Here is a 26505-nt window from a genome sequence, read left to right as displayed (position 1 = left end):
GGCAGGTACCCTTATGCCTGCTCCCTGGGCCACTTCCTACCCCAACTTCGGTTCCCCTACTGGTGCCGTCTGTCTTGGGATTCCCCTTGGAGTTCTCTCAGGCCACTTTCCAGAGGGTCTCTCCTATCAGCAGCAGCTCACTGTCATCAGCCTCCAGGGCTGAAGGGCCTGTGTTGGCTTGCATGTAAGGCCTGGTCCCGGCAGTTTGGAGCCTCAGCAGCTTCTCTGGAGGAGGCTGCAACACCCAACTGCTCTCCTGCTCTGTCTGCCCAGACTGAGCTGAGCTGCTCCATTTTGTGCTCTGCCGCCACTGTGAGCAAGCCCAGCAGGGGTGGTTGGGCAAGGCCTCTTGTGTCCAGAGCAACTCCTTAACCCTCTCTTCACCAGGGTGGGGTTTGTACACTCTGTTACACATCAATGTACACTTTCATACCTCCTACTATCATCTGGCTCATTGTGCAGTGATATACTTTTGGAGCTGAATATATTCCAAAAGGCAGTCTTGCGAAGCAGTATCTGTCAAATGTTATGTTGAAAGTGCAGATCGTAGGGGTCTGTGTCCAAAGAGAATCTGTCAAAAGCCTGCTAATGCATCTGATTGCATAAAAATTTGGCTCCTACCATCTTGGACAATAGGTCACTTCTTGTGGACAAGTGGAAGTGTTCTCTTGTTATGTTTTTGTTCAGCTCCTCAAGGTCCATACACAGGCCATAGTCGCCCGCCTTACTAAGCAGTGATCCCCATTGGTTGGTTCTTTTATTCTCTAAATGATACCGTTTGCCATCATGTTTTTCAGCAACACTTCTAGCCTCTTTCTTAAGGCTTGTGGAACATTTCGTGTGGCAGATACCACTGGTTCTGCATCTTCTCTTAATGATATTTTGTATGTTAGTGGGAGGCACCCATTTCCTGTGAATACATCTTCATATGATGTTAATTCTTTCATATCTGGTTCTATGTTGTGTTTCTGTCTCTCTCTGGTAGACATCCTCTTAAGAAGACCAAGCACCTCACCCATGTATAGGTCCAAGACTGGCTGCTTGCCTCTGTGTACCACCACATACTCTTGTTTTGTCATTTTCCATTTGTATTTAAGTGTCAGTGTGCACTTTCCCAATACTGGAATTGTACCTCCATTATAGTATTTCGCAGACACTTTTTACTCTTCTACTTTTAGGTGCTCCTTACATCTCTCTCTTTCAGTTTCTGTTCCTATTTTTACTTGTGCTCCAACGTCTATCTTTTATGTGATGTAAGTACCATTTGGGCACATTTAATCAGCCTATCTTTTGAGTTTTCAGCCTCCAGCATTATTATGCTTACGAACAACTCTTTCTCTTCAATTGAGGAATCCCTTTTTGCACTTAACACATGTACTTTCCCGCTTTCTCCGTTTATTTTTGCATAATGGTTGGATTTATTACAGTTTCCACATATTTGCCTGAATGCTGGGTATTTCCTACACTCAGACTGGTTACCCCATCACTGGCACTATTTCCTGCTTTCTATGTTTCTGTACTCAGTCAACTTAATTTCTGTGAATTTTTCCCTTGCTGTCTTAGCTATGGTACTGACAGCCATGTTCTCCTGCCTTTCTCTAGGCTTTTTATTTGTGTTTCTGTTTGTTCTGCTGCTTGACATATACATATTGCCCTTTCTAGCGTCAGCTCCAGCTCCCTTAGTAACCGTGCATGGACTTTTATACACCCAGGAAAATCTGATCTCTAATGAGCTAGTCTTTTAGTAGTCCATATTCACAGGGCACACTTTTAGTTTTAAGTCTGTGACAATCTCCTTGATTGTTTCCCTTTCATTCTGTGTTCTCAACCTGAACATATATCTCTCATAAGTAACATTTTTCTAGGGACACAATGTCCTTTAATATATTCATTATATATTCTTCTCTCTCACCATATGGAGCGCATTATATACAACTAGAGCTTCTGTGCTTGCCACAATTAAGAACAGGGCAATATTTTGCTCATCCTCCAGTTATTTGCCCCTGTGGCTTTCATATAAAGTGCAAATTACTGTATGAACCTTTTCCAGACATATTCAGCATTTCCACTGTTTCTCAGGGACTGTGGAGAGTTACTTGCAACTACACAGTGTCTGCAGCAGCCATTTCAATGTTACCTCTCACTGGGTCTTCCAGCATGCTGTGCCTTCCAGTCCTGGTACCATGTAGTGTCTTACTCATGAGTAGACTGGTGTCAAGATAAACGCTTTATTATTAACAGAAACTATGTACAGCAATAAGATAACAAACTTCCTACTACTCTGTATACCTATTGAGGTTCTGGTGATGCACATCTAATGATTCTCCCCTCCCCCCAGCCTAAAAGGAGGTCTCAATTAACTATGGGAGACAACAAATGAAATAACCGGGATAAGAGTGAGGGTCACAGAGTCAAAAGCAGGGATCCAGAGAGGAACACTGAGCAGAGAACCCGTATGGCATCCACTGCTCCTTGAAGGCATCCAGGTAGCCAGTGGGCACAGCTCAGAGGAATTTTGCCTGGAGATGTGACCGAAGGGAGGATTGGAAATAGGCCCCACAGTCACAGAGCGCCTCCCCATGTATCTGCAGCCTGCAACTGCCCTAGCCTATGCTTCTTTGTTTCAGCCCCAGCAGGAAGTGTATCACAAGAAACCAAAGACTACATCTAGAGTGAACAGGAAGTATGGCATCTCTGCACTTACTGAAGGACTAACTCTAGCACAAATTTGCTCCTGGAGGAGCTTAACTATGGGGAAGGAGAGTAGTTTGGTTTCTATGCCTGTCCAGTTTTTGGAGTCTCTATTGAGTGCCAGATACTTTTTTTGTAGTGTAGACACCTACACACTAGAAACTGGAGTGAAATCAACTTGTTTCATATACAGGAGACCACCTAACAGCCATCAGAGGGTAAAATTCTCACTACTCATCTTTGCTGGACTAGAACCAACCATCTAGAGTTATGAGACATAGTATTCCAATCCCAGTCTTTTGAGCCAAAGAAATGTGTCTCCTGAGGAAATTAATTCAGAGAAATCAGAGTGTAATTTGTTAACATTATGAAGATGAGGGACTAAGTCTTAAAAATAACATCATTTGCGTAATTCAACAGCTTCTCAAGTTTTACCTGATGAGAATTTTTTTTATGTTTCTTTAGTTCATTCTTTCCTTGGATGATAGTGATCAAGTATTCCTTTTTCAGGTGGACTAGGTACTGTTTCCCCCCCTTTTTTCTTTATGTGACCACTTAAATTGTCATCCTATCACAAGCAAGACACACTCTAGCACAGTAATGGTAACTGAAACCCAGATTCATTGTGGGGGTGTGTGTTAAAATATGCATAATAATAATATAATAGTTACATGTATTCAGTGAACAACTGTTTCCAAGATTTTTAGTCAAAGAATTATGTTTCATAGTAGGGAAAATCCTCTGCCACCTCTATCATTCAGTTTTAAATCCACCCTGAAATATTTTGGTAGTTTGTCATCTAAATCTTAAAATCGAAGATGCCACAATTATGCCAGAGATGGATGACTGTGCTTAGGGTATTCCCAATTCCAGAAAACATGTTTCTGCCAATGACAAAGTGCACGTGTGGGTTCCCTCCTCCCCTTTCTTTTGTTAACCATACCATTACAGTAGATGGCACTAGCCTAGGTTTGAAGTGACTATACCGCAAGTACAGGTTGGTTTGGTGTTACATTTCCATAATAACTCTGGAGAACTTATCCTTCTCCACTTCTGCATTACTGTTACCTTTCCATGATATAGTAATCTCCATTGACCTTCATAGTCTGACCACTGAAATTGATTTTTGCAAAGTGTCATCTGCGTTATAAATTGGTCTGGACTTGAATCTGTCTGAATTAAGAGGTTTAAATGTCACACCTACTGGTGATGGGAAGGGAGGGGACAGAAAATGTGTGAAGCGGAGATTTGCTGTATTGTCGAAACAGAAGTAAGTTTAAGAATGTTCAATATCCTAATAAAGCATGGGAGGAAACAAGAATGGAGAAAACCGTAGCTAGATACAGTAAATTGAAGTAAAAAGAACGAGGAGTACTTGTGGCACCTTAGAGACTAACAAATGTATTTGGACATAAGCTATATCACTACAAACGTTTTTTTTCTCCTGCTGATATTATCCCACCTTAATTGATTAGTCTCATTAGAGTTGGTATGGCAACACCCATTTTTTCATGTTCTCTGTGAGTGTATTTATATCTTCCTACTTTATTTTCCACTGCATGCATCCAATGAAGTGGGTTTTAGCCCACGAAAGCTTATGCTTTGTTAGTCATGAACTTCTGCTTTTCCAAATGTAGAGAGGTCAATAGAGAGGAAGAGGTGGTTGTTAGGAAGAACTAGGGCGGATTTAGAAAAATCCCAGGTGGCTTTAAATACATTGAGGGATTAAGGAGCACAATGGCAGATGAAATTCATCTTGGATAAGTGCAACAGAATAATATACACTAGCAAAAACAGGCTTTATAGAAAAAAATCTGTTTAAAAAATCTCCTCTCATACACTGGGCTCTGGGAACTTTTGAGGAAAGGTTACTTAGGAGTTATTTCAATTAGCTTAATGTAGGTACACCTCTACCCCGATATAACGGGACCCGATATAACACGAATTCTGATATAACGCGGTAAAGCAGTGCTCCGGGAGGGCGGGGCTGCGCACTCTGGTGGATCAAACAAGTTCGATATAACGTGGTTTCACCTATAATGTGGTAAGATTTTTTGGCTCCCGAGGACAGCATTATATCGAGGTAGAGGTGTATCTGCTGTCTGTGATGTAGTTACAAAAGTAGTCAAATAAGCAAGCAAATTCAGTTATAAAAACAAGTAGTATATTTATGTGCATCAGTAGAGGGACAGAAAATCAATACATAAATTGTAACAATTATAACTCTGTCCAGTTCTGGTTGTTTCAATTAAGAAAGATAAAGTTGAGATCAAAGAGGAGTAGAGAAAGAGGAATGTAGATGATGTGTATTGTGACACAAATTTTCAAATTTAAAGACTTCAAATATGTAAAAAAATGTTATAAAGAGGTCAGTGATCAGTTGTCCACATCTGCTAGGTGCAGGACAAGAAGTAATCAGTTCAATTTGGAGGAAGGGAGATTTAGGTTACATATTAGGAAAAACTTTCTAACTATAAAGATAGTTAAGCGTTGGCACAAGTTACCTAAGGAGGTTATGGAATCCCCATCACGGAAGATTTTTAAGGACAGCATTGACAAACATCTGTCAGGGATGGTAGGTATACTTAATCCTTCCTCGCTGTGGTGGGATAGACTACAATGGCCTCTTGAGGTCCCTTCCAGTCCTACGTTTCTGTGATTCTATGCCTTAGGCACCTAAAGCCATACTCAGGTATCAAAATAAGAGGCCTTATTTTCAGTTGTGTAGACCACCCACAACCCTTTTTCAGAATACAAATTGGCCTGATAAAATATCATTGGGGTCAAGAGTCCAGCAGGATTTTTAAAAATGGATTAAGCATTTTTAAGGCTAATGAGAATATCCATAATCACACAAGATAGGATTATAGAATTAATAATTACATTTATTTATTTTTGAAAGGAACGGAAACCCTCCTGCCTTAGGGAGTAAGGCTACAACTGATTGATTTCTCCACTTCATCTCATTGCTGTTTGGATGGAGTAGAGAGGTTGTGGGTGGGGGCGCAGGTCCCCACTCAGAGGGGCCCAATGGTGGTGCAAATTAGGGATGCACGGGGCAGCACTTACTTATGCTACTAGCATAAAGTGTCAGGGTGCCAGGGCTAGCTGCACCTTAAACTCTTCCCTACCGGTCCCTCTGAGTGTACCCCCTCACATGTTAGGCCTTGTGGCCTATCTTTTCTCCCAATCTTAGATAGGACCTTAGGCTACCGCCCCCTGAGCACCAACTTTGATTAATCAGCAGGCCTGGGTTCAGCACCTGCAAGTCTTCCCTACAGGAGCTGTGACCAGTGGCCAAGGCAGTGACCAGACAGCTTTCTTAAAGTCTTTCTTTAAACTTAACAGTAGGAACATAGCAAAGCCTAAGAGAAAATAGAGGATTTTAAAACAACAAAAAGCCTGTACTGATGTATATGTTACTTACGGGCTTCCCTTCCCTTGGCAGAGAATTAGGCAGGTCCTTCTTTACTCCAAACCCTTGGCATCTGGGGTGTGTGTCTTTGAGAACCGCTTCTCATGAGCAACTCCAAATCATCACCCTCTCCCTTCCTTAAGAATATTGCTTTTATCTCCCCAAAGCCCTTTGTCTTGCTTCCAGGGCTTTTTGGTTCTCCTGTGTTCCCCACTGATCCTACCTATACAAACTGGTCCATTGAGCTCAGTAGGGGGTTAGAGGTGGGACATCAAAGCAAATGGGTCTAGTATTGTCCCACAAGAGTGGTAAATGGGTGGCTGTCTGAAGCTATTGTGTAGGTAGAGCCAACCTCTGCTTGAATTAATCCCTTCTGTTCATATAAGAAACATGATGACAAACAGATGGGACATATAGTATTCATATGTTTTTACAGAGCAGCTCAAAATCTATCCGATAAATTATCTCAAGATCCAGTGCCCACTCCCTGTCCTTGCCAAGCCCTATGCCTGGAATGCAACATTCTCTCTGTGAAATATTACACTGGGGGAAGCTTGTGAAAGAAGCAGCAGAGTGGCAAGATGTCTGCCAGCAGAGTGTCCAGCTCTGGTATGCTTATGCAGCACGAAATGGCCTTAGCAGACAGGAGAATCTGGTCCCCAGTTTTGTTTAATCAGAAACGTGGCCTCTAGAAACAAAATAATGTCCAATTTTTCTTGCATCTTTCCCATCCTTTATTTTTAAAACAACTTTTCCATACACTTTTCCAGACCTGTATTTTATATTGAGATTTTCTAATTTTGGCTTAGCGTTCACCCTGCTAAGAAAGGAGTCTTTGAAGTTGGTTTTATGTCATTATAAGTGGACATCATTGCAAAATAATAATGAAATTCTATGTATTTCAGATTATAAAATGCACCTGTCTTTAAATTTCAGTCTTTAAAAATGAACAGGAAAAAAATTGACCCAAATCAGCATTAAAACATTCTCTAATATTGGTCTGTCTTGTCCTAACTCACTCAGCCAACCTCTACTGAAGAAGCCTGGGTAAATGTCTAAGCTTCACAATGTGTATGGAGGATAATCAAAATCAGGGTCTGTCAGACTAAGCTGGAGAGTAAATTCCAGAGGCAAGGACCCCACCACTGGAAACATTCTGGCTAGTGCTGGGTGGGAAATAGTTCTCCCATCCCACACATATTTTCAAGATTTAGAGTAATTTCCCATTCCATATTGGGACAAACCTGAGACCTTTCAGTGTTTTCCACAAAATGAGAGAGAGAGAGTGCGCACGAGAACACACACGTTCATACAGTGTACCCTAGATAGCCAATAGGCTGGTGATTAGGACAGCCACCGGAGATGTGGATTCAAGTCCCTATTCTAAATCAAACAGGCATGTGAACTGTGGTCTCTCATCACAGTGAGAGGAGAGTGTGTCTCTCTCTCTCTTTTTCCCCTCCATCATGGAAATAAAAAACCTTCCCAATGAATCTGAGTTGAGTTGAAACTGATCCTTTCCTGAGAAAATATTTGTTTTGGACAAATCTGCATTTCTCAATGAAAAATTGTGTCTCAGAAAAATTCCCAACCAGCTCTAATCCAGACCCTGGATGAGCACATCCAGTGACTGTTAATTTGAGTGTCCCAAATGGAATATTATTGTTGTCACTTGAGCTGCTGGAGTAAAACACAAAGAGGAAGAGGATTGCTAAGATATCCGTGACCCAAGCCATAAAGGACTTTATATATCCCTACCAACATCGTCAACTGGAAGCTGTTTACCTTTAATCTCAAGTCATTCCCTATATGCTACTTTCATTGCATCGTGTGCTTAAGTGTATAGTAGAGGTTGGTTACCTAAGGTAACCATGCAACAAATTTTGCATGTGGAGCTTCTATTTGGCAGTCATTTTTTTACATTGTTATCCATGTGGAAAATATACAACTGTTCCATTAAGACTCTTTCCAAGATTTCAGTTGAAAATACTGAATGCTAAATCTGAAAATTAAGTTAAGATTTCACTGGGGATTAGACAGACATTTAGGTTTAAGGAGTGTAATTCCCAATGTCAGGCTTATTTCTGTGCTGTAGGTTATTCCTCCTTTTTTTAGAAAATGATTCACATGAACTAATCTGACAGAACTGAATGGATATCCATTACTGTGCTGCACTACATTTCTTAAGAATGTATTGCAAGGGCACTGTGTACTGTTTGGGAAGGACAGTACATAATTTGAACAGTGGCACATGGGGATTTTAAGGCTCAGTAACTGGTTTTTGGAACACACTCGGCAACTCTGAGAAGGAAAAACGAATGAGAACAACTGCTTGTGAGGCTGACAACCTTACTGTGAGACACATATTTCTCTCCTTGGACTAGAGCAGGACTGGCAAGTATTAACAATTAAGCCATCTGTACAACTAGATCAAAAATTTTCTCCAAAAATGGACCAGTTTATGGGATCGTTTTCACAAGAGTTTTGGAAAATGCAGAAAATACATTTTTCATCTCTGTTTTTTCTTCTCTTTTGCCATTACCCGGTAGCTTTTATTAGTAACTGAGTGCCATTCTGTGCTAGGCTGAGGGAACTGCCATGTTGCTCAATGGCTTTCCCTGCAGGACTCACCCCGCTGCTTTTTTATGTATTTTCTTCCTGTTCTCTGACCAGAAATTGCAAACATACACTTGAACATATAATCATTAGATCCAGGCCAGAGAGATGTAATCTATCTTCTTCAAAGTAGCCTCTGCATATTCCCACTTCTGGGTGCACTGTTGAGCTTTGGGATCTTATAGAAATGTCCATTAGAATGTCACAACACCAAGTATGTAATTAAGGCACCAAGCTTAACTAGGACTTGGATCAGGATCCGGCGTTCAGCTCTGTTCTTTAAGTAATGGAGTCAGAGAAGATTTTGTAATGTTAAAAAATTTATCTTTTTTTTCAAGCCACACCTTACTTACTGGCTGCCTCTACACCATGCGCCCCACATCTGACCAAAGGGAATGTATACAATCCTTGTGGACTGCTATAAATGCTGCTCTTCACTCTTGTGACCACTGCAGAGCTAACAGATCTGAGAGAAGGATTGGATTCCTTATTCAGCATCAACTAAATAATGGTCTAAATTCCTCATAGGCTATGTCTACACTCTCACTTTTGTCGGTAAAACTTTTGTCCGTCAGGGGTGTGAAAAAACCCCATCCCTGACCAACATCTCTGTTTGCCAGAAGTTGGGAATGAGTGACTGGAGATGCTCTCCGGCTGACGTAACTACTGTCGCTCATTCAGGGTGGTTTAATTATGCCAACGGGAGACCTCTCTCCCGTTGGCATAGAGCAGCTACACAGGGGACCGTACAGCAGCATAGCTGCAGTGGTACAGCCAGGGCCGGCTCCAGGCACCAGACGAGAAAGCACGTGCCTGGGGCAGCACACTGTAAGGGGCGGCATGCTGGCCAGTTTTGGGGCGGCCAGCCCAGCCCTGCAGGGGCACGAACTAAAGATCCCCACCGCTCACCGTGCCGCCGGGCTCCCCAGGATGCGCCACTCCCCGCTGCCTGCACCGGCCTCCGCCTCCTGCGCCTCTCTGAGCCCGGCCCGGCCAAGCCGCCTTTAAAGGAGCGGCTGAGCCAGCACCTCCTGAAGCCCCCGGGGGCTCTGCCTGCCCAGTCGGGACAGGCACCCCAAGGCCGGAGGGCTGCCCATGGGCGGAGGGAATGGGCGGGTGCCGCCCTTCACCCCCTTAACGCCGTTTTTTTTTTTTTTTGCTTCAGCAGTCCGGCCGCCATTTTTTTTCTTTTTTTTTTGCCTGGGGCGGCAAAAAAGCTAGAGTCGGCCCTGGGTACAGCTGTGCCGCTGTAAGGTCTTCAGTGGAGACATTGCCTCAGTTACATGTGTGTAATCCCATGTAAGGTGGGGAGGTTGCATGGATAATACTGAGGACATCATTTGGCTAGTATAAGATCATTTGGCTTTCTTGTGCTGGTGTATGAGAAGGAAATGGCCTGGTGTGACTGTGAGACACTTGCAAAACCAGAGGTCAGGAAAAAACTTTTTGTGTGTGTGTGTAAATTGAGCAGATTAGATGTGAAAGTCATTGACAGAAAATGACAGTGGAAGTCTATGATGCCATTTTAGGCATGGAACTGCTCTTTAAAAATCAGGTTCTAACAGCGAGGGCTCTGTGTAAACGATTGCAACGTAGCGAGTGGTTGCTGTTTTTGCTGTGGTCTCTGTTTTTCTCTCATTTCAGTGTTCAGTACATTGTGTGGCAAAATTTCCAAAAGTGATTGCCTAATGTTAGGTTCCTTAATCCACATTCGGGAATCGAAATAGGTGGCCTGATTTTCAAAAGGGCTGAACAGGCAGCAGCTCCCATGAAAAGTTTCTGCGGTTTTATCAGGCCCTTTTCTAATTAAAATAGCATGATAGCCTGGTCCTGCTGTCCTTACTCAGACAAACCTCCTGGTGAAGTCAATGGGAGTTAATTAAAGTAAATATTAGTTTTTCCTGAGCAAGTAGTTCTGGATTGGGCCCTGGATTTTTAAAATGCCAAATGGGGATAGGGAGGTTTCTGCAAAGGGAGCTGTGATTAAGTCATGGTGCCAAATGATGCCACTGCAGTCTTGGTTTCAACGAAGAAGCCATTTCATCTGAGGGGATAATGTAACACCATCATATAATGTTTGCTATTTTGAATAGAAAAATGAGCTGCATGATGCAGCAGGTACAGCTATATGCCAGAGTTGTGTGCCTAATGATGTGAGGCTGGGAAGTGAGGAACAATAAAGAAAGTGGTGAAAGATTTTGGAGAGTGAAGACTCAGAGCCTGATTTTAAAAGAGTATAATCTATATCTATTTAACCCACCAGTAAAATGTATGTATTTCCTTATGCTCTTTATAACCTCATTGTTGTTAGCCCTTTAAACAAAGTACATTTTACAAATGATCTGAGATAGACTGTATAAGAACACTGACACTGGTTCAATATACATTTTTCGTTAGGTCTGTGACCTTTCAATTGAAAAATAATGTTTAAATTGCTGGTGACAGAAAGAGAAGGTGTTAGAGGATAATCCGATGGAAGTAAGGTGCTTTGTTTCAATAATGAAACACTGGTTTACACAGTAATGACCCTTGGGCAGGAGGGGGAATATATTTTAAGAAAATGGATGGTGATTTTTAGAGTTATTTATTAAACATACTACAAAATGCAGAATGGCTTTATATATAGCGAGCTATAAAGTATATATAGTATAGTCAATAGTTGTGTTTTATTCTGCTGCACTTTGCTTGCTCTCAGATCAGCCTTACAGCACAGCCTATATATTTGCAGATGACACCAAGTTGAAAGGCGTCAAAAACACTTTCCAGCTTGGTGTCATCTGCAACTATATAGGTGTTCTTATATATAAAAACAGAGTGGTATGTGGGGTTGGCTCTTGAACAAGAGGCCTTGTGTACACTAGAGCAGGGGTGAGCAACCTGCAGCCCACAGGCCGCATGCAGCCCGTCAGGGTAATCTGCTGGCCGGGGCTGCCAGACAGTTCGTTTACTTTTGCACGGCTGACCGCAGCTCCCAGTGGCTGCGGTTCACCGTTCCTGTTGCTGCAGATTAAGCTCATTATTTCTTGTCCTGCCTTAATTGGATATGGAGAAGAATTGATCACCCTCCTTTTTTATGAAGTCCTTAACATATTTGAACACTTTTCAGCTTCCCGCCCCCTAGTCTTTTTTTCTTAAGACTTAATAAGCCCCATTTTTAAAAACTTTTTCTGATAGGTCATTTATATAATTTTTGTTGCTCTCTTCTGGCCTCTCTAAAATTTGTCCATGTTTTTCCTAAAATATGGTGTCCAGAACTGGACACTGTACTCCAGCTGAGGCCTCACAAGTGTTGAGTAGAGTGGGACAATTACCTCCCATGTATTACATTCAACACTTCTTGTTACTATACCCCAGAATGATATTAGCATTTTTGCACCTGCATGACATTGTTGACTCATTTTCAATTTGTGACCCATTATAACTCCCACCTAGCTAGTTATTCCCCAGTTTGTAGTTGTGTTCCTTCCTAAGTGAAGTATTTTGCACTTGTCTTTATTTAATTTCATCCTATTGAATTCAGACTAATACTCCAATTTGTCAAGGTTGTTTTGAAGTCTAATCCTGTCCTCCAAAGTGTTTTCAACCCCTCCCAGCGTGGTGTCATCTTCAGATTGTATAAACAATTCTCCACTCCATTATCTAAGTCATAAATGAAAATATTGAATAGTACCGGATGCAAGACTCACCCTTGTGGGATACCACTAGAAACGTCGTCCTGGTTTGACAGTGAACCATTGACAATTACTATTTGAGTACAGTCTTTCAACCAGTTGTGCACCCACCTTATAGCAATTTCATCTAGATTACCTTTCCCTTGTTTGCTTATGAGAATGTCATGTAGGGAACTGTATCAAAAGCCTTACTAAAGTCAAGATATATCACATCTACCCCCTATCCACTAGGCCAGTTACCCTGTCAAAGAAGGAAATGAGGTCAGTTTGGCATGATTTGTTCTGGACAAATCCATGCTGGCTATTCCTTATAATCCTATTATCCTCTAGGTGCTTATAAATGGATTGTTTAATAATTTGTTCCAGTATCTTTTCAGGTATCCAAGTTAGGCTGATTGGTCTATAATTCTCTGAATCCTCTTTGTTCCTCTTTTTAAAGTATCCTTCTCCAGTCCTCTTTCCTTGCAGTTCTGTGTGTACTTGCTATTATAGCAAAAATCTACTTCCTGACACCAATCATCCCCCTAAATTTAAACCAGCATCTTTGGGAGGAAAGGATCTAATTAACACGTAAGCCCCTGAGTCACTTTAACAATCTACTTTCATGGTTATCTGTAAATAATCAGAGTTCTATCCACTGTCAGTCCTTGAAAGGTAAGGGTTTTTTATGAATAATCCATGGTACTTTTTTTTTTCTTGCAGAAGTGCTTATATTCTTTACTTTATTTTTACACAGGAACATCTCTACCTTTTTCATGTAGAAGAACTCTAAGTTTATATGGTACCCTGAGGTGGTACGTCTGTCTGTGTGACAGGATCTCCCTTGAGCATTTTGGGTTAAGACTGTAGGAATGTGAAGAGAAGCTGAGTAATTCTATCCTAACCAAAGTCCAAATGAGATATCCTGTTATTTAAATAGACATACCCTCTGGGCACTGTATGCAAAACACTGTAAATAAAAGTGCTCATTGCAGCCCAGTAGAGAATACATAAAATGATGATGATTAATAAAAACTTGCAGGTGAAATCTTTCATTGAAATAAGAAAAAATAAAGTAGATCCTAGAAAATCTTTCTTTTTCTTTTTTTCCTTCTTGGCCTACATAAAGAAATCACCTTTAAGAGCATGCTTTTTTTCTCTATCACCCCCCTTCCTCCCCAAAGCCTTGAAGTAAAAATGTAAGGCCTGATCCTCTTCTCACTTGACTCTACTGCACTGGCTTCACTAGAATTGTTTCTGATTTACACTAGCATAAATGAGCTGACACTCATGCTTGTAAAATTTAATTATATGAACATTAGGGTTTAACAATGTTGAAAAGCACTGTTTAATCAAAATCCGTAAGAACATAACAGCCATACTGGGTCAGACCAAAGGTCCATCTAGCCCATTGTCTTCCAACAATGGCCAATGCCAGGTCCCACAGAGGGAATGAACAGAACAGGTAATTACCAAATGATCCATCCCCTGTCGCCCATTCCCAGCTTCTGGCAAACAGAGGCTAGGGACACCATCCCTATCCATCCTGGCTCTTAGCCATTGATGGACCTATCCTCCATGAATTTATGTAGTTCTTTGTTTAACCCTGTTATAGTCTTGACCTTCACAACATCCTCTGACAAGGAGTTCCACAGGTTGACCATGCATTGTGTGGAAAAAATACTTCCTTTTGTTTGTTTTAAACCTGCCTATTAATTTCATTTAGTGACCCCTAGTTCTTGTGTTATGAGCAGGAGTAAATAACACTTCCTTATTTACTTTCTCCACACCAGTCATGATTTTATAGACCTCTATCATATCCTCCCTTAGTCGTCTTTTTTCCAGGCTGAAAAGTCCCAGTCTTATTAATCTCTTCTCACATGGCAGCCATTCCATACCCCTAATCATTTTTGTTGCCCTTTTCTGAACATTTTCCAATATATCTTTTTTGAGATAGGGTGACCACATCTACATGTAGTATTCTAGATGTGGGCATACCATGGATTTATATAGAGGCAATATGATATTTTCTGTTTTATTATCTATCCCTTTCTCAATGATTCCCAACATTCTGTTTGCTTTTTTGACTGCTGCTGCACATTGAGTGGATGTTTTCAGAGAACTATCCACAATGACTCCAAGATCTCTTTTTTGAGTGGTAACAGACAATTTAGACCCCATCATTTTATATAGTTGGGATTATGTTTTCCAATGTTCATTACTTTGCATTTATCAACATTAAATTTCATCTACCATTTTGTTGCCCAGTCACCCAGTTTTGAGAGATCCTTTTGTAGGTCTTCGCAGTTTGCCTGGGACTTAACTATCTTGATTAGTTTTGTATCATCTGCAAATTTTGCCATCTCACTGTTTACTCCTTTTTCCAGATCATTTATGAACATGTTGAATAGGACTGGTCCCAGTAGAGACCCCTAGGGGACACCAATATTTACCTCTCTCCATTCTGAAAACTGACCGTTTATTCCTACCCTTTGTTTCCTATGTTTTAACTAGTTACCAATCCATGAGAGGACCTTCCCTCTTATCCCATGACAGCTCATTTTGCTTAAAAGCCTTTGGTGAGGGACCTTGTCAAAGGCTTTCTAAAAATCTAAGTACACTATATCCACTGGATCCCCCTTGTCCAATGCTTGTTGACCCCCTCAAAGAATTCTAGTAGATTGGTGAGGCATGATTTCCCTTTACAAAAACCACGTTGACTCTTCCCCAACAAATTAAGTTCATCTATGTGTCTGACAATTTTGTTATTATAGTTTCAACCAATTTGCCCAGTACTGAAGTCAGGCTTACTGGTTTGTAATTGCCAGGATCGCCTCTGGAGCCCTTTTTAAAAATTGGTGTCACATTAGCTATCCTTCAGTCATTTGTACAGAAACTGATTTAAATGATAGGTTACAGACTGCAATTAGAGTCCTGCAATTTCACATTTGAGTTCCTTCAGAACTCTTGGGTGAATACCATCTGATCCTGGTGACTTATTACTGTTTAGTTTTATCAATTTGTTCTAAAACCTCCTCTAATGACACCTCAATCTCGGACAGTTCCTCAGATTTGTCACCTAAAAAGAATGGCTTAGGTTTGGGACTCTCCCTCACATCCTCAGCCATGAAGACTGATGCAAAGAATTCATTTAGTTTCTTTGCAATGGCATAATCATCCTTGAGTGATCCTTTAGCATGTCGATCGTCCAGTGGCCCCACTGGTTGTTTAACAGGCTTCCTGCTTCTGATGTACTTAACAAATTTTTTGCTATTACTTTATGAGTCTTTGGCTAGCTGTTCTTCAGATTCTTTTTTGGCCTTCCTCTATATATGTATATTTTTCCATTTAGTTTGTCAGTATTCATGCTCCTTTCTATTCTCCTCACTAAGATTTAACTTCCACTTTTTAAAGGATGCTTTTTTTTGCCTCTCACTGCTTCTTTTACTTTGTTGTTTAGCCACGGTGGCACTTTTTTTTTATCTTCTATGTTTTTTAATTTGGGGAATACATTTAAGTTAAGCCTCTATTATGGTGTCTTTAAAAGTTTCCCTATAGCTTGTAGGGATTTCACTTTTGGTGCTGTACCTTTTCATTTCTGTTTAACTAACCTCCACATTTCTGTGTGGTTCCCTTTCTGAAATTAAATTTAAATGTTACAGTGTTGGGCTGCTGTGGTGTTTTCCCCACCACAGGGATGTTAAATTTAATTATATTATTGTCACTATTACCAAGTAGTCCAGCTATATTCACCTCTTGGACCAGATCCTTTGCTCCACTTAGGACTAAATCAAGAATTGCGTCTCCTCTTGTGTATTCCAGGACTAGCTGCTCCAAGAAGCAGTCATTTAAGGTGTCAAGAAACTTGTAAGTCCCCATCCAGATAGGAACACTGCTGTCAGTACATCACAGACAGAAAATGTAATGTTTGCGATACATCTTTAGAGTTATAAGAAAGCCTAAAGAACTCTTAACTAATAACCTGAAACTTTTTATAAATGAAAATTTTGCATATAGCTAAATGCTTTCTTAAATGATAACACTGCACATGTGATATGCTTGATTGCAACTTGTTTTCTAAATTAAAAAATGTAGATGTGGCACTGAGAAAATTTAAAAAGATTGAAGGCAGGTTATGTCAGCAGCGCGCACACACACACACACACACACACACACACCAAAGAGTCTTCCATCTATCTAATCAGCCTCTCCTGCTCTGTGGGCCTATCTCAATTGTTTACTTTCAAATCCATAATATTTTTGCATCCTTTCCCTGGGTCAGGATTAATTTAAAAAAACTAATGGATTTAAAAATATGCTTTTCCCTTGTCCATTTAATACAGAGCCCTGCAATTTGACTTTCATTGTTTGTTTCCATCCTTGTCTCGCCAATCCTTTTCACTTTTTCTTTCTTTTTACTTTATTACATTTTTTATTGAGGCTTGAGATGAACCGGTCACTGCATCATGGGCCCATTACACTTCCTAACAATTCCATTTACACCTTATTGTTTGTCTTATTGCTGGAAAATTCAGGTGATTCATCATGCCTGAAGAAGCACCTGATCCCAATTCCCTTGATATCACAATTGCTATGTGACAGGAATACTGTAAGCAGTGATTTTCAGACCCTGACAGGCCAAGGTGATAACTCTTTGGGGACTTTTAGCCTCTCAAGTATTGATGAGTTCCATTTTCATAATGCTGCGTTTTCTTGCTTCCTTTCAACAGCCCACTGAATGAGGAAAAGGGTTTGGAGTTAATAAAGGATGTGGCAGATATCCTGAAGCTGCAGATGAGTGACTTTGATGATGTCAAGTATGTATATGGTGCTCATCCCTTCTATTTTATATGTTTTTTCATTGTTATGCTTTAGTATATATTTTCTTAAGGAAATAGCTAATTTTTTATCATCAAAATTCATCACATGGAGAGAGAGGGGAGGGTTGGGTGGGGGAAAGAATATCCTGGCATTCTTTACCAAGTTTTATATACAGTTAGCAATAGCATACTTAATAAAAATGATCTGATGCAGTCTCCAAAAGATCTCCATATTACCACTAGTGTAAGGTAAAAGGAAAAATTATAATCTTCAGAGCGCTGTATATACATTAACTAACCTTCACCGTACCCATGTAAGATAAGTATTGTAAGGGTTATTATACTCAGTTTCATAGAAGAGGAGGTAGTGTCTAAGGCTACATCTACACTACAGGGCGGGGGGTCAATTTAAGATACGCAAATTCAGCTACGTGAATAGCGTAGCTGAATTCGACGTATCGCAGCCGACTTACCCCACTGTAGGGACGGCGGCAAAATCGACCTCTGCGGCTTCCCGTCGATGGCGCTTACTCCCACCTCCGCTGGTGGAGTAAGAGCGTCGATTCGGGGATCGATTGTCGCGTCCCGACGGGACGCGATAAATCAATCCCCGAGAGGTCGATTTCTACCCGCCGATTCAGGCGGGTAGTGTAGACCCAGCCTAAGGTAGAGTGGAACTCAGGGGTTTCTGACTTTGAGTTTTGTGCTTGGAACACTAGATTATGTCTCCTTCAGGAGTCCATCCTTGTTTAAACATTGTTTTACTTTTCTACGTTTCACACTGACTAATTATATGTATGTTCATCTGGTAAATTGGACAGGTAGTGACTTGACCAATCTGGTACAATGAAGATATTGCTTAAATTTTCTAAGGTGGAAATGTTTGCACAGGAACTATAGCTCCTCCATGAGAGAAAGTTTAAAAAATAGTACTCAACAGAATTTAATAGAGAACTAATTAGGGCATAAAGGTTAGTTCATGGGAGGGTTTGATAGCTTTCAGAGAAATTCTGACATGGGAGACAATATTTGGGAGTTTTTTGATAGTCTCTGTAACTCTTCTGCCAGGTGTTGTCGGCAGCAGAAATGGTCAGGTTTAATTTTCTAGAAGTTTCCTTAAAGACTTAACTAACACTGGCTTAAGCCCTCATGCAGAAATCTGGGAACCTACATAAATCATCCTGGCTGCCCCTTATGAGCAGTTTTTCCACACTTGCAAGCGCTAAGTCCAGAGGTTACAACAAGGAGAACTTTGGGGGTGGAGAGGGGGAGGTACACAACACAATGAGTTGGTAAAACCACCAAGTAACAAATTCTATGATGTAAGACTCTCACCTCCCAGGATGTCTTAAAGGTACCTACCTTGGTCCTTCTTTGGCCATTATGAGTGACTAATGTGCTCTGGCCACTTCCTACCACCTCAGCTCTCTGCTCACAGTTAGCTATCCTGGATTGGAGAAATCCAAGGACTCTATCAGGTTGCGGCTGCCTGGGGGCTCCACTCCCTGACTCAGCTGGAGTGATTTCAGCTTTAATTGCTGGATAGAGAGGCCCACACCAGAGTCCCGTGGATAGACTGCTGCTCTGTCTGTGGTTTCAGTCCAAGCTGCCTACCTCTTCCACTGCTCTGTGCCATCTATCCCCTCAGAGGTGCTACTGCCACTGCTGTTCTGCATCATCTGTTGCCACAAAGCTGCCACTGCTGCCTTGAAGCTGCCTAGACTGTGTACTGTTCAGCAGTCTCAGCTCAACTCTCAGGATGAGTTCAGTGGTGTCTGGGACATTTGACAGAATCCTCATCAGCAGAGAAGCCCCTCCAGCAGCTGTCAGGAGCCTTTTCCCTCTCTTCCTCCTTTACCTCTGTCCATGCTCCCTTACTCAACTGCCCCTGACTGCAATCTCGGTCAGGGTGACCTCAGGCACATTCAATGTCTTGTCCTTGTATTCCCCAACAAGGTCTGTTGCATTTAATTGCTCCTAAAGGCAAAACTAAACTGCATTTTATTCAGAATGCACCACACCATCATATAATATACAAATGAAGCCTGACACATTCAGTCAATTCTCCTTGCCCTCTGACTGATGCCAGCAGAGATCTCCCTCGCCAGTGAAGTCCCTTCCTATCTGCGGATCTTAAGTTGCTGTGGGCTGTTCTTCTCTCATTTCACCAACAAATGACAATGATGAGCTCCCTTCTCTCTAAAGCTTCAGGCCACAAGCTTTACATCTGGAAGGATGTGGTAGGTGCTCATTTGTAGTGGGACTCAGGGACTGACTGCTTTTAGCCCCTTAATTGTGTTGCTGCACTGCAGTAGCCTCCTCAATCTTTCCTGTTGTTGCCCTCACTCTGTCTATATGTGATGGTACCAGTAAATGCCATTAGTTTTCTGGTGCTATACCTTCGATTTACATGTATCTCGCTGGCCAGCTAATTTACCCTACATTGCCATATATCTCATTTAATCTCTGTGGTCGTTCTAGCACATGCCAAAAGAAGGATTCATAGATTCCAAGGCTAGAAGGGAGCATTGTGATTATCTAGTTTGACCTCCTGTATAACATAGACCATAGAACTTTCCCCAAAATAATTATTTTGGAACTAGAATGTATCTTTAAAAAATATTCGATCTTGATCTAAACATTGCCAGTGGTGGAGAATCTGCACCTATGGTTCCTGTGGTTAATTATCCTCTCTGTCAAAAATGTATGCCTTTTTTCCAGTCTGAATTGGTTTAGTTTCAACTTCCAGCCATTGGAACATTTTATATCTTTCTCTGCTAGATTGAAGAGCCCATTATTAAATATTTTTTCTCCATGTAGATACTTACAGAGTGTGGTCAAGTCGCCCCTTAACCTTTTTTTTCTTTTTCTTGTTTTTTTTGTTAAGCTAAATAGATTGAGCTCCTTAAGTCTATAATTATAAGGCATGTTTTTTAATCCTTTTATCATTTTCATGGCTCTTCTCTGAACCCTTTCCATTTTATCAACATCCTTCTTGAATTGTGGGCAAAAGAACTGGATTTAGCATTCCAGCAGTGGTCATACTTTGCCAAATACAGAGGTAAAATAAATTCTCTACTCCTACTCCAGATTCCCCTGTTTATGCATCCCACGATTGCATTAGCTCTGTTGGCTACAGAGTCACATTAGCAGCTCATGTTCAGATACTTATCCACCATGACTCACAAATCTTTTTCAGAGTCACAGCTTCCCAGGATAGAATCCCCCATCCTGTAAGTAAGTATATCTTACAACTCCTAGTATTCACCTTGATTTTCTAGTCAAAAACCTTTTATTGTCATTTGCTTTGTTGGGAAAAAATATCTTCTTCCATCAGAAACAGAGCCCTATACACAAACCCGTACTACTCCTGGTCAGTTTCCAATTGGGGTTAGCAGGGAACATACAGAAAACTGGACAGTATAAAAACAAGACCACACAGGCACCTTTATTGCACTGTGAGGGACATGAGTTTGAACGAGTGAAAGTGGCTTAAAGTTTTCCAAAAAGGAAAATGTTTCAGGGAAAATTTAATCAATTAAGAAATTTAATAAAATTTCTCCATGTTTTCCAAAGTTTCAGCAACTTGCAAGCAGGAAAATTTTGTTGAAAATAGCTTTCTCAACCGCTGTTTCAGTCTACTTGCTTATAATGTCATCAGAATTGTAGAATGTCTCTATATAGCTTCCCATCATAGTTTTCTTGAATTCCATTCTTTGCATTTAACAGATGAGTAAAAATTATTGCAAATTAATAGCTTACCAGATTTATTTCCCAAACGGGTACCACTACTAGTGCATTGTATGTAAAATTTTTTTGAAGCTAAATTACTTATAAACACCTCAGAAGTGGCAGTCATATTGGACCTTCCTCACAGGGCCGGCTCTAGGCACCAGCAAAACAAGCTGGTGCTTGGGGCGGCATGGCCGGCGCCAGAATGCCGCCCCTAAAAATGTGCCCCGGCCGCCCTAGCTCACCTCCGCTGCCACGGCGCGCGAAACAGCTGATTCGCACGCCGCTACTCGCCCTCCCTCCCAGGCTCTCAAACCTGGGAGGGAGGGGGAGATCCCAAGCGGCTGTTTCGCGCGCCGCTGCTCCCCCTCTGTCCCAGGCTTGGGAGCCTGGGAGGGAGGGGGAGAAGCGGCGCCCACGCCGCGGCCACTCGGAGTCTCCCCCTCCCTCCCAGGCTCTCAAACCAGGAAGGGAGGGGGAGACTCCGAGTGGCCGCGGCGCGGCTCCGCTTCTCCCCCTCCCTCCCTCCTAGGCTTGAGAGCCTGGGGGGAGGAGGTAGGGCTGGGGATTTGGGGAAGGGGCAGAGTTGAGGTGGGGCCGGGGGTGGGGTAATTAAATAAGGGGGGGGCGGCGGCCAAAATTGTTTTTGCTTTGGGCGGCAAAAATCCTAGAGCCGGCCCTGCTTCCTCAGAAGGTGAAAGTCCACTTATTCCTTCATGAAGCAGTAAAAGGTTTACTTTAATTGCTTATGGACTATTTTACCTACAGTTAGCTTTTTTTTAAAATGAAAAAATAAGCTTTAAAATTTCAAAAATGGCTGCAATTACTGTCTTCTGGAGGAAATTCAAGCTAGAGGCTAGGAGTGACATATGATAGGCCAGTGTCTGTCACACTTGTTAAGAGACAATGCCATGGGCCAAGTTCTCTGCTGGAGTCAATGAGTGATGCCTCCTTGACTTCACCCATTTACCAGTAGAACACTCACACCTACCAAGCTAATTATTAGCCCCCCAAAAGCCTTTAGGTGATTGATTATCACTGTTTAAATCACAACTAAATTGTAATTGGCAGACCATATATTGGTGCTAGTGAAACATAGTGTTCTAATGATATAGCCATAAACAATCTCTCTTTTTTTTTTTGGTCCTGTCATTGAGCTGATTGAGCTAGAGGACTAGATATAGCTATATAGTAAAATGTAGCTATTTTAAAATATAAACTCAGATGCCAAATAGGACAGAGCACCTTATTTCCATTAACCACAACACATTTAAAATTAAATCAGTTCTGCGCTTTATTTTAATAATGTCTATAACCTAGGGGAGAAAAGAATGAAATCATTTCCCAAATCTTGGGTCACTGAGGAATAACATATAATACATTTATTTTATTAATCAAATTAGATGTTTTGGCCCAGGTTCAATTCTCATTAATGCTATGAGATTTGAATCTGGCCAATAGATAACACAGGGATAGATGCCTTAGAAAAATTCTATACTAAGCAAAGAACTTGTGCTTTATAAATCATCTACTTTTGTGGTACTGCTGCATGGCCATTCTAAGAGAAATGTATGAATTTGAAAGTAGTGGTTAGTTTCTGAGTAACCTCACAGGGAGAGGCTTCAGGAAAGACTTGACTTGGTGATTACCCCTAATCCACCTTTGATATTTCCAAGTGCAAGGCTCAGGCTGCTCTGGAACTATGGATTTTACTTAGTCTCAGCCACTGAGGGATTGCTTTTTTCATAGAGAAATGCTCAGCCACTAAAATTATGTTTTTTTCACGAACACACTTGGCATTTCATCTTAACTTTCTTAACTTTTTCCCCCCCAGATGCAAGTAGGGACTGGGGCGTGGGAGGTCAGGCCTAATGGTTAGAGTCAGGAGTATGGAACCGGAGCTGGGATCAAAGTCAAAGGCCAAGCCAAGGGTCAGAGCCAGTGAGAGACCAAGCCAAAGGTCAGAGCTGGAGTTAGGAGTCAAGCCTGGAATCAGCGTCAGGGGTAGAGCATAGGAGCGGGACCTGGAGTAAGGTAGGAAAGCAGGAACTGGGAGCAGATGGGGGTCTGGGATGAGGAGGGAAGGGCCAGGACCAGGTTGGGAGGTAGGAACCAGGAGTCAGGCAAGTAGGCAGGGACCATAGTAACGGGCAGTCAGGGATTTGTTTGTTGTTCAGACAACTTCCTGTGCCTCTTTCTGGATTAAATAGAGCGTCCCAGCCAACTGGTGGGGCTGGATGTCTCCCCCAGTCAGGAGTTTCATGGGCAGGGCTCTTTGTGAGCTAGAGCTTCGTTAGCCCTCTTCTCTTCTGGTTGAAGTAAGCTGCTGTGTGTTGGTCCTGGTCTGAGCACTGCTTGGGGACTTCTGGGCCTGGATTTGATGCTTGCACCTGTTCCCTCTCTCCCCAGGCAGTTAGCAACTTTTAAAAAGAATGAAGTATGTAACCGAGTGGGAAACCATTCAGTAAGTCTGAGGTCAGTTGAAGGAGTTAGAAATAAAGTGGAAGTGGGGAGGAGTGTGACATATTTGGCTAATTCAGAGGCTGTCATGGCAACACAACATGTGAATAAAACTAGGAAATGAAATTCTCTCTCTCCCTCTTCTCCCTCCCCAACATACTATATGGTATGATGGTGACAGCACTATTTCCTGTGTCAGAGAGCCTTAAAGTATTGTCAACTTTTTGGGGTAAACATAAGTTTTACTAATGAAAACTACAGGGTTAATGTCAAAGACCATGCAAAAGCAGCATGTTTAATAAGAATTATTTCTGAGACGTGCACCATAGCAAATTTAAACAATCAGTTCTTCTAAGGGACCTATAATCCAGAACTCTCAATTGTTTCATGTGCATTTTTCTGTAATGTAGTCATTTTGAAAGGATTATTTCACAGAGGCGATCTTATTGTTTTGTTGTTAGTTTTGCTTCTGAATATTTATAGTATGTGCCCATTTTTAGCTTTTCCCACTGTTCTGGAATTTGGTTGAGTGAACAGTTGCCTTTGCAGCCTATTCCCATGTTATTTCTTGTTTAGTTGTTGCAGGGTGGTAATCAGATTATTTTATCTTCTCTCTTTCACCGACATGCCAGTTTTAACTGAGGACCTGGGATCCTCAATATAGTCTCAGCTTGGCTCCTAGAGTGCACAGTTCACTGCTACACTTGATTTATTTTCAAGTTACATTGACATAAACTTTGCTCTCCCTGTGAAGCGGATGAGTGGGGATTTATTTGGGGAATACATAATCAGAAATGTTTCAACATTGTAAAAAGGATCCAACATGTTAGCTGTCACTTTCAGATACAGCCTGAATTTTTATGGAAGTACTAGTTATGCTTAATATGTTTTGTTAATGGTTATGTAGCTGTCAGATAAATTCCATTATTTCTTATTACATCATTAGAGACCATTAAAAGGATATTAACATGCTGATGTAATTATGCAAACAGACGTAAAATGACTATAGTTATGATTTTAAAATCTAATTATGGGTGTCCACAGCCTCTGGTGATTGATTGTGGACTGGTATAGTATGGATTGGAGTCAGGTGGGTGGTAATACCAGGAGGCATGGCATAAAAAAAGGGGGGAGAAGGGATGGATTCCACCACAATGGAACTGTAGCAATGACCTTTCTCCTGGAATTAGTTCTTCAGCCATCATCAGCTGAACTTATAGAAAAGGAATCTTATCAATGAAAATCCAAATACAATATTTTAAAAATGTAAAACCTACTAGGTCAACTGAGAGTGTAAAGCAGGGGTGGATGTAGCCTCCCAATTCAATGGGTGCATTATACTAAACTGATGACGGGGCATTGACCACCCACAGCACCATCCTCTGCCCTGGCATTGCAACCCTAATACTGGCCTGGGGAGGAGGGGCAGCTCCCGGCATAGGGAGAGGGATGCTGAAGAACAAGCCTGCCCTTCACTCGCCCTGCAGTGGTGGCTCCTGTCCCATGGAGCTGAGCCTGGTTTCCTGCTCCAGGTGTTGTGACCTGGTGCATGGGGTCACAATGCCACTCGGGTTTGTCTGCGGGATGATTTCTGTGGGTGCAGTTGAACCCATGAGCCCATGATAAAACTGCCCCTAGTGTGATAGGAAGGATAGTCAGATTCTGTGACTTGAGCCATTGGATTATCACAAACACCATCTTCCTGGATTCTTCTGAGATAGACAGTGAGATTTACCTATGCCTATTTATTCAGCATTCTTACGTTTGAAATAATACCAAAGAAGCTGCTGAGGAGATTTCTTGCCATTAAACTACTGGATGCCCTTAAATGTGAAGGAAATAAAAGGGGATGACCATGTCTATGCATCTGATATAATAACACTCTATACCAGGGGTTGTGTAACGTTTTCATGGTATGGGCCACATGTTAAAAGTGAGATTATCTGGTGGATACCATATCTTCCATTGGTGATCAAACATCATCCCTATGGCAGCTGCAAAAATTGCTTATATAGAAAAGTGACAGTAGGAAATTTTAGCTGTCTTTAAACTCTATAGAAAAAAGCTATTCATAATATCTTTTTCTTCATTTTATTTCTTTTTACCATCATTTATGTCCTTCTCTTTAAAGATTCCTTGCTACCTGGTCTTTTTCTTCCCTTGCACGTACTTCTCTGTTGTTTTGATCCTCCTCTCCCTTTGCACATTCTTCTTTGCTTCCATATCCTTGTTGTTTCCCAGCGTGCCTAAACCCTGTTAGGGAGGTATCATCTCTCTTAGGTGTGTTGGTACCTTAAGCTGCATGCTCCCTGAATCTTGTTCTCTCTTAGACTACCAAGTGTGCCTGTTTTTGGTGTTGTATTTTGTGACATAACTGGGAATAAAACTGAAACCTCCCAAAGGTAGGGCACTGAATGGGTATCTGTCCATGCTCTTCCCTGAAATTTCATCTTGTCTCTTCACATTGATACCCAGGTGGTTCATCAACAGGGTTGGATCCTTTAGATCTACCACACAGACCTCTGCCAGTTGAGCTAATCAACTGATAGCAATAGTAGCTGATACCAATAGCAGGTTGCCATCCTCTTTGTGGACCAGAGGGAATGGGAATGAGACACACATTTTGCCGATGGGTTAGCTTGTTGACAGAAGAGGAATAGTGACATTCAGGAATCCGGAATTCCATTCTAGACTCTGGAGTGGTGTATGGTGAAGTGGGCAGAGACTTTTCTGTCCATTTCCCTCAAGCTTGATGCATTCTGCCATGTCCCTGTCCAAGTTCTGTCTCGTCCCCACCCTACATTCCTTATCTACCCAATCACAGTCTCTACTCCTCAGGCTTATGATCTAAGCCCCAGTCTCCTTGCCCAGCCTATTCTCCCACTCCAGGCTCGCTGAGTCCTATTCTTCCTTCCCACCCCACAACACCGAGTCTCTTGCCTTCCCAACACCTGGTCTCCTTGTTCCACTGTCAAGGCCCCTTGTCTAATCTGTCTCTTCTTCCCATTGGCTCCTATTTCCAGTCTCCGCCCCCCGCAGGCTCCTGAGCCAGTCTCAGTCTCCCTCCCCACTCCCTCTTTGTCCCTGTCTCTTCACCCAGTCCCAGTTCTCTCCCCATATC

At 41.8% G+C, this 26505-nt stretch overlaps 1 protein-coding gene across 2 annotated transcripts in view; it reads left to right on the top strand.

Annotated features, from left to right (window-relative positions):
- PTPRN2 (protein tyrosine phosphatase receptor type N2) overlaps positions 1-26505 on the top strand; it is a 942968-nt gene that overhangs the window by 423074 nt on the left and 493389 nt on the right. For both annotated transcript variants that reach the window (XM_065582768.1, XM_008162983.3), the window contains one exon: positions 17103-17189. In XM_065582768.1, coding sequence (XP_065438840.1) covers positions 17103-17189 — 87 coding nt within the window. The remainder of the gene's footprint in view (positions 1-17102; positions 17190-26505) is intronic.

This window comes from Chrysemys picta, chromosome 2 (genome assembly GCF_011386835.1).
Source record: "Chrysemys picta bellii isolate R12L10 chromosome 2, ASM1138683v2, whole genome shotgun sequence".
Taxonomy (NCBI): Eukaryota; Metazoa; Chordata; order Testudines; family Emydidae; genus Chrysemys; species Chrysemys picta.
The sequence above is the reverse complement of the archived record's forward strand: the minus strand, read 5'-3'. Positions and strand labels throughout refer to the sequence as shown.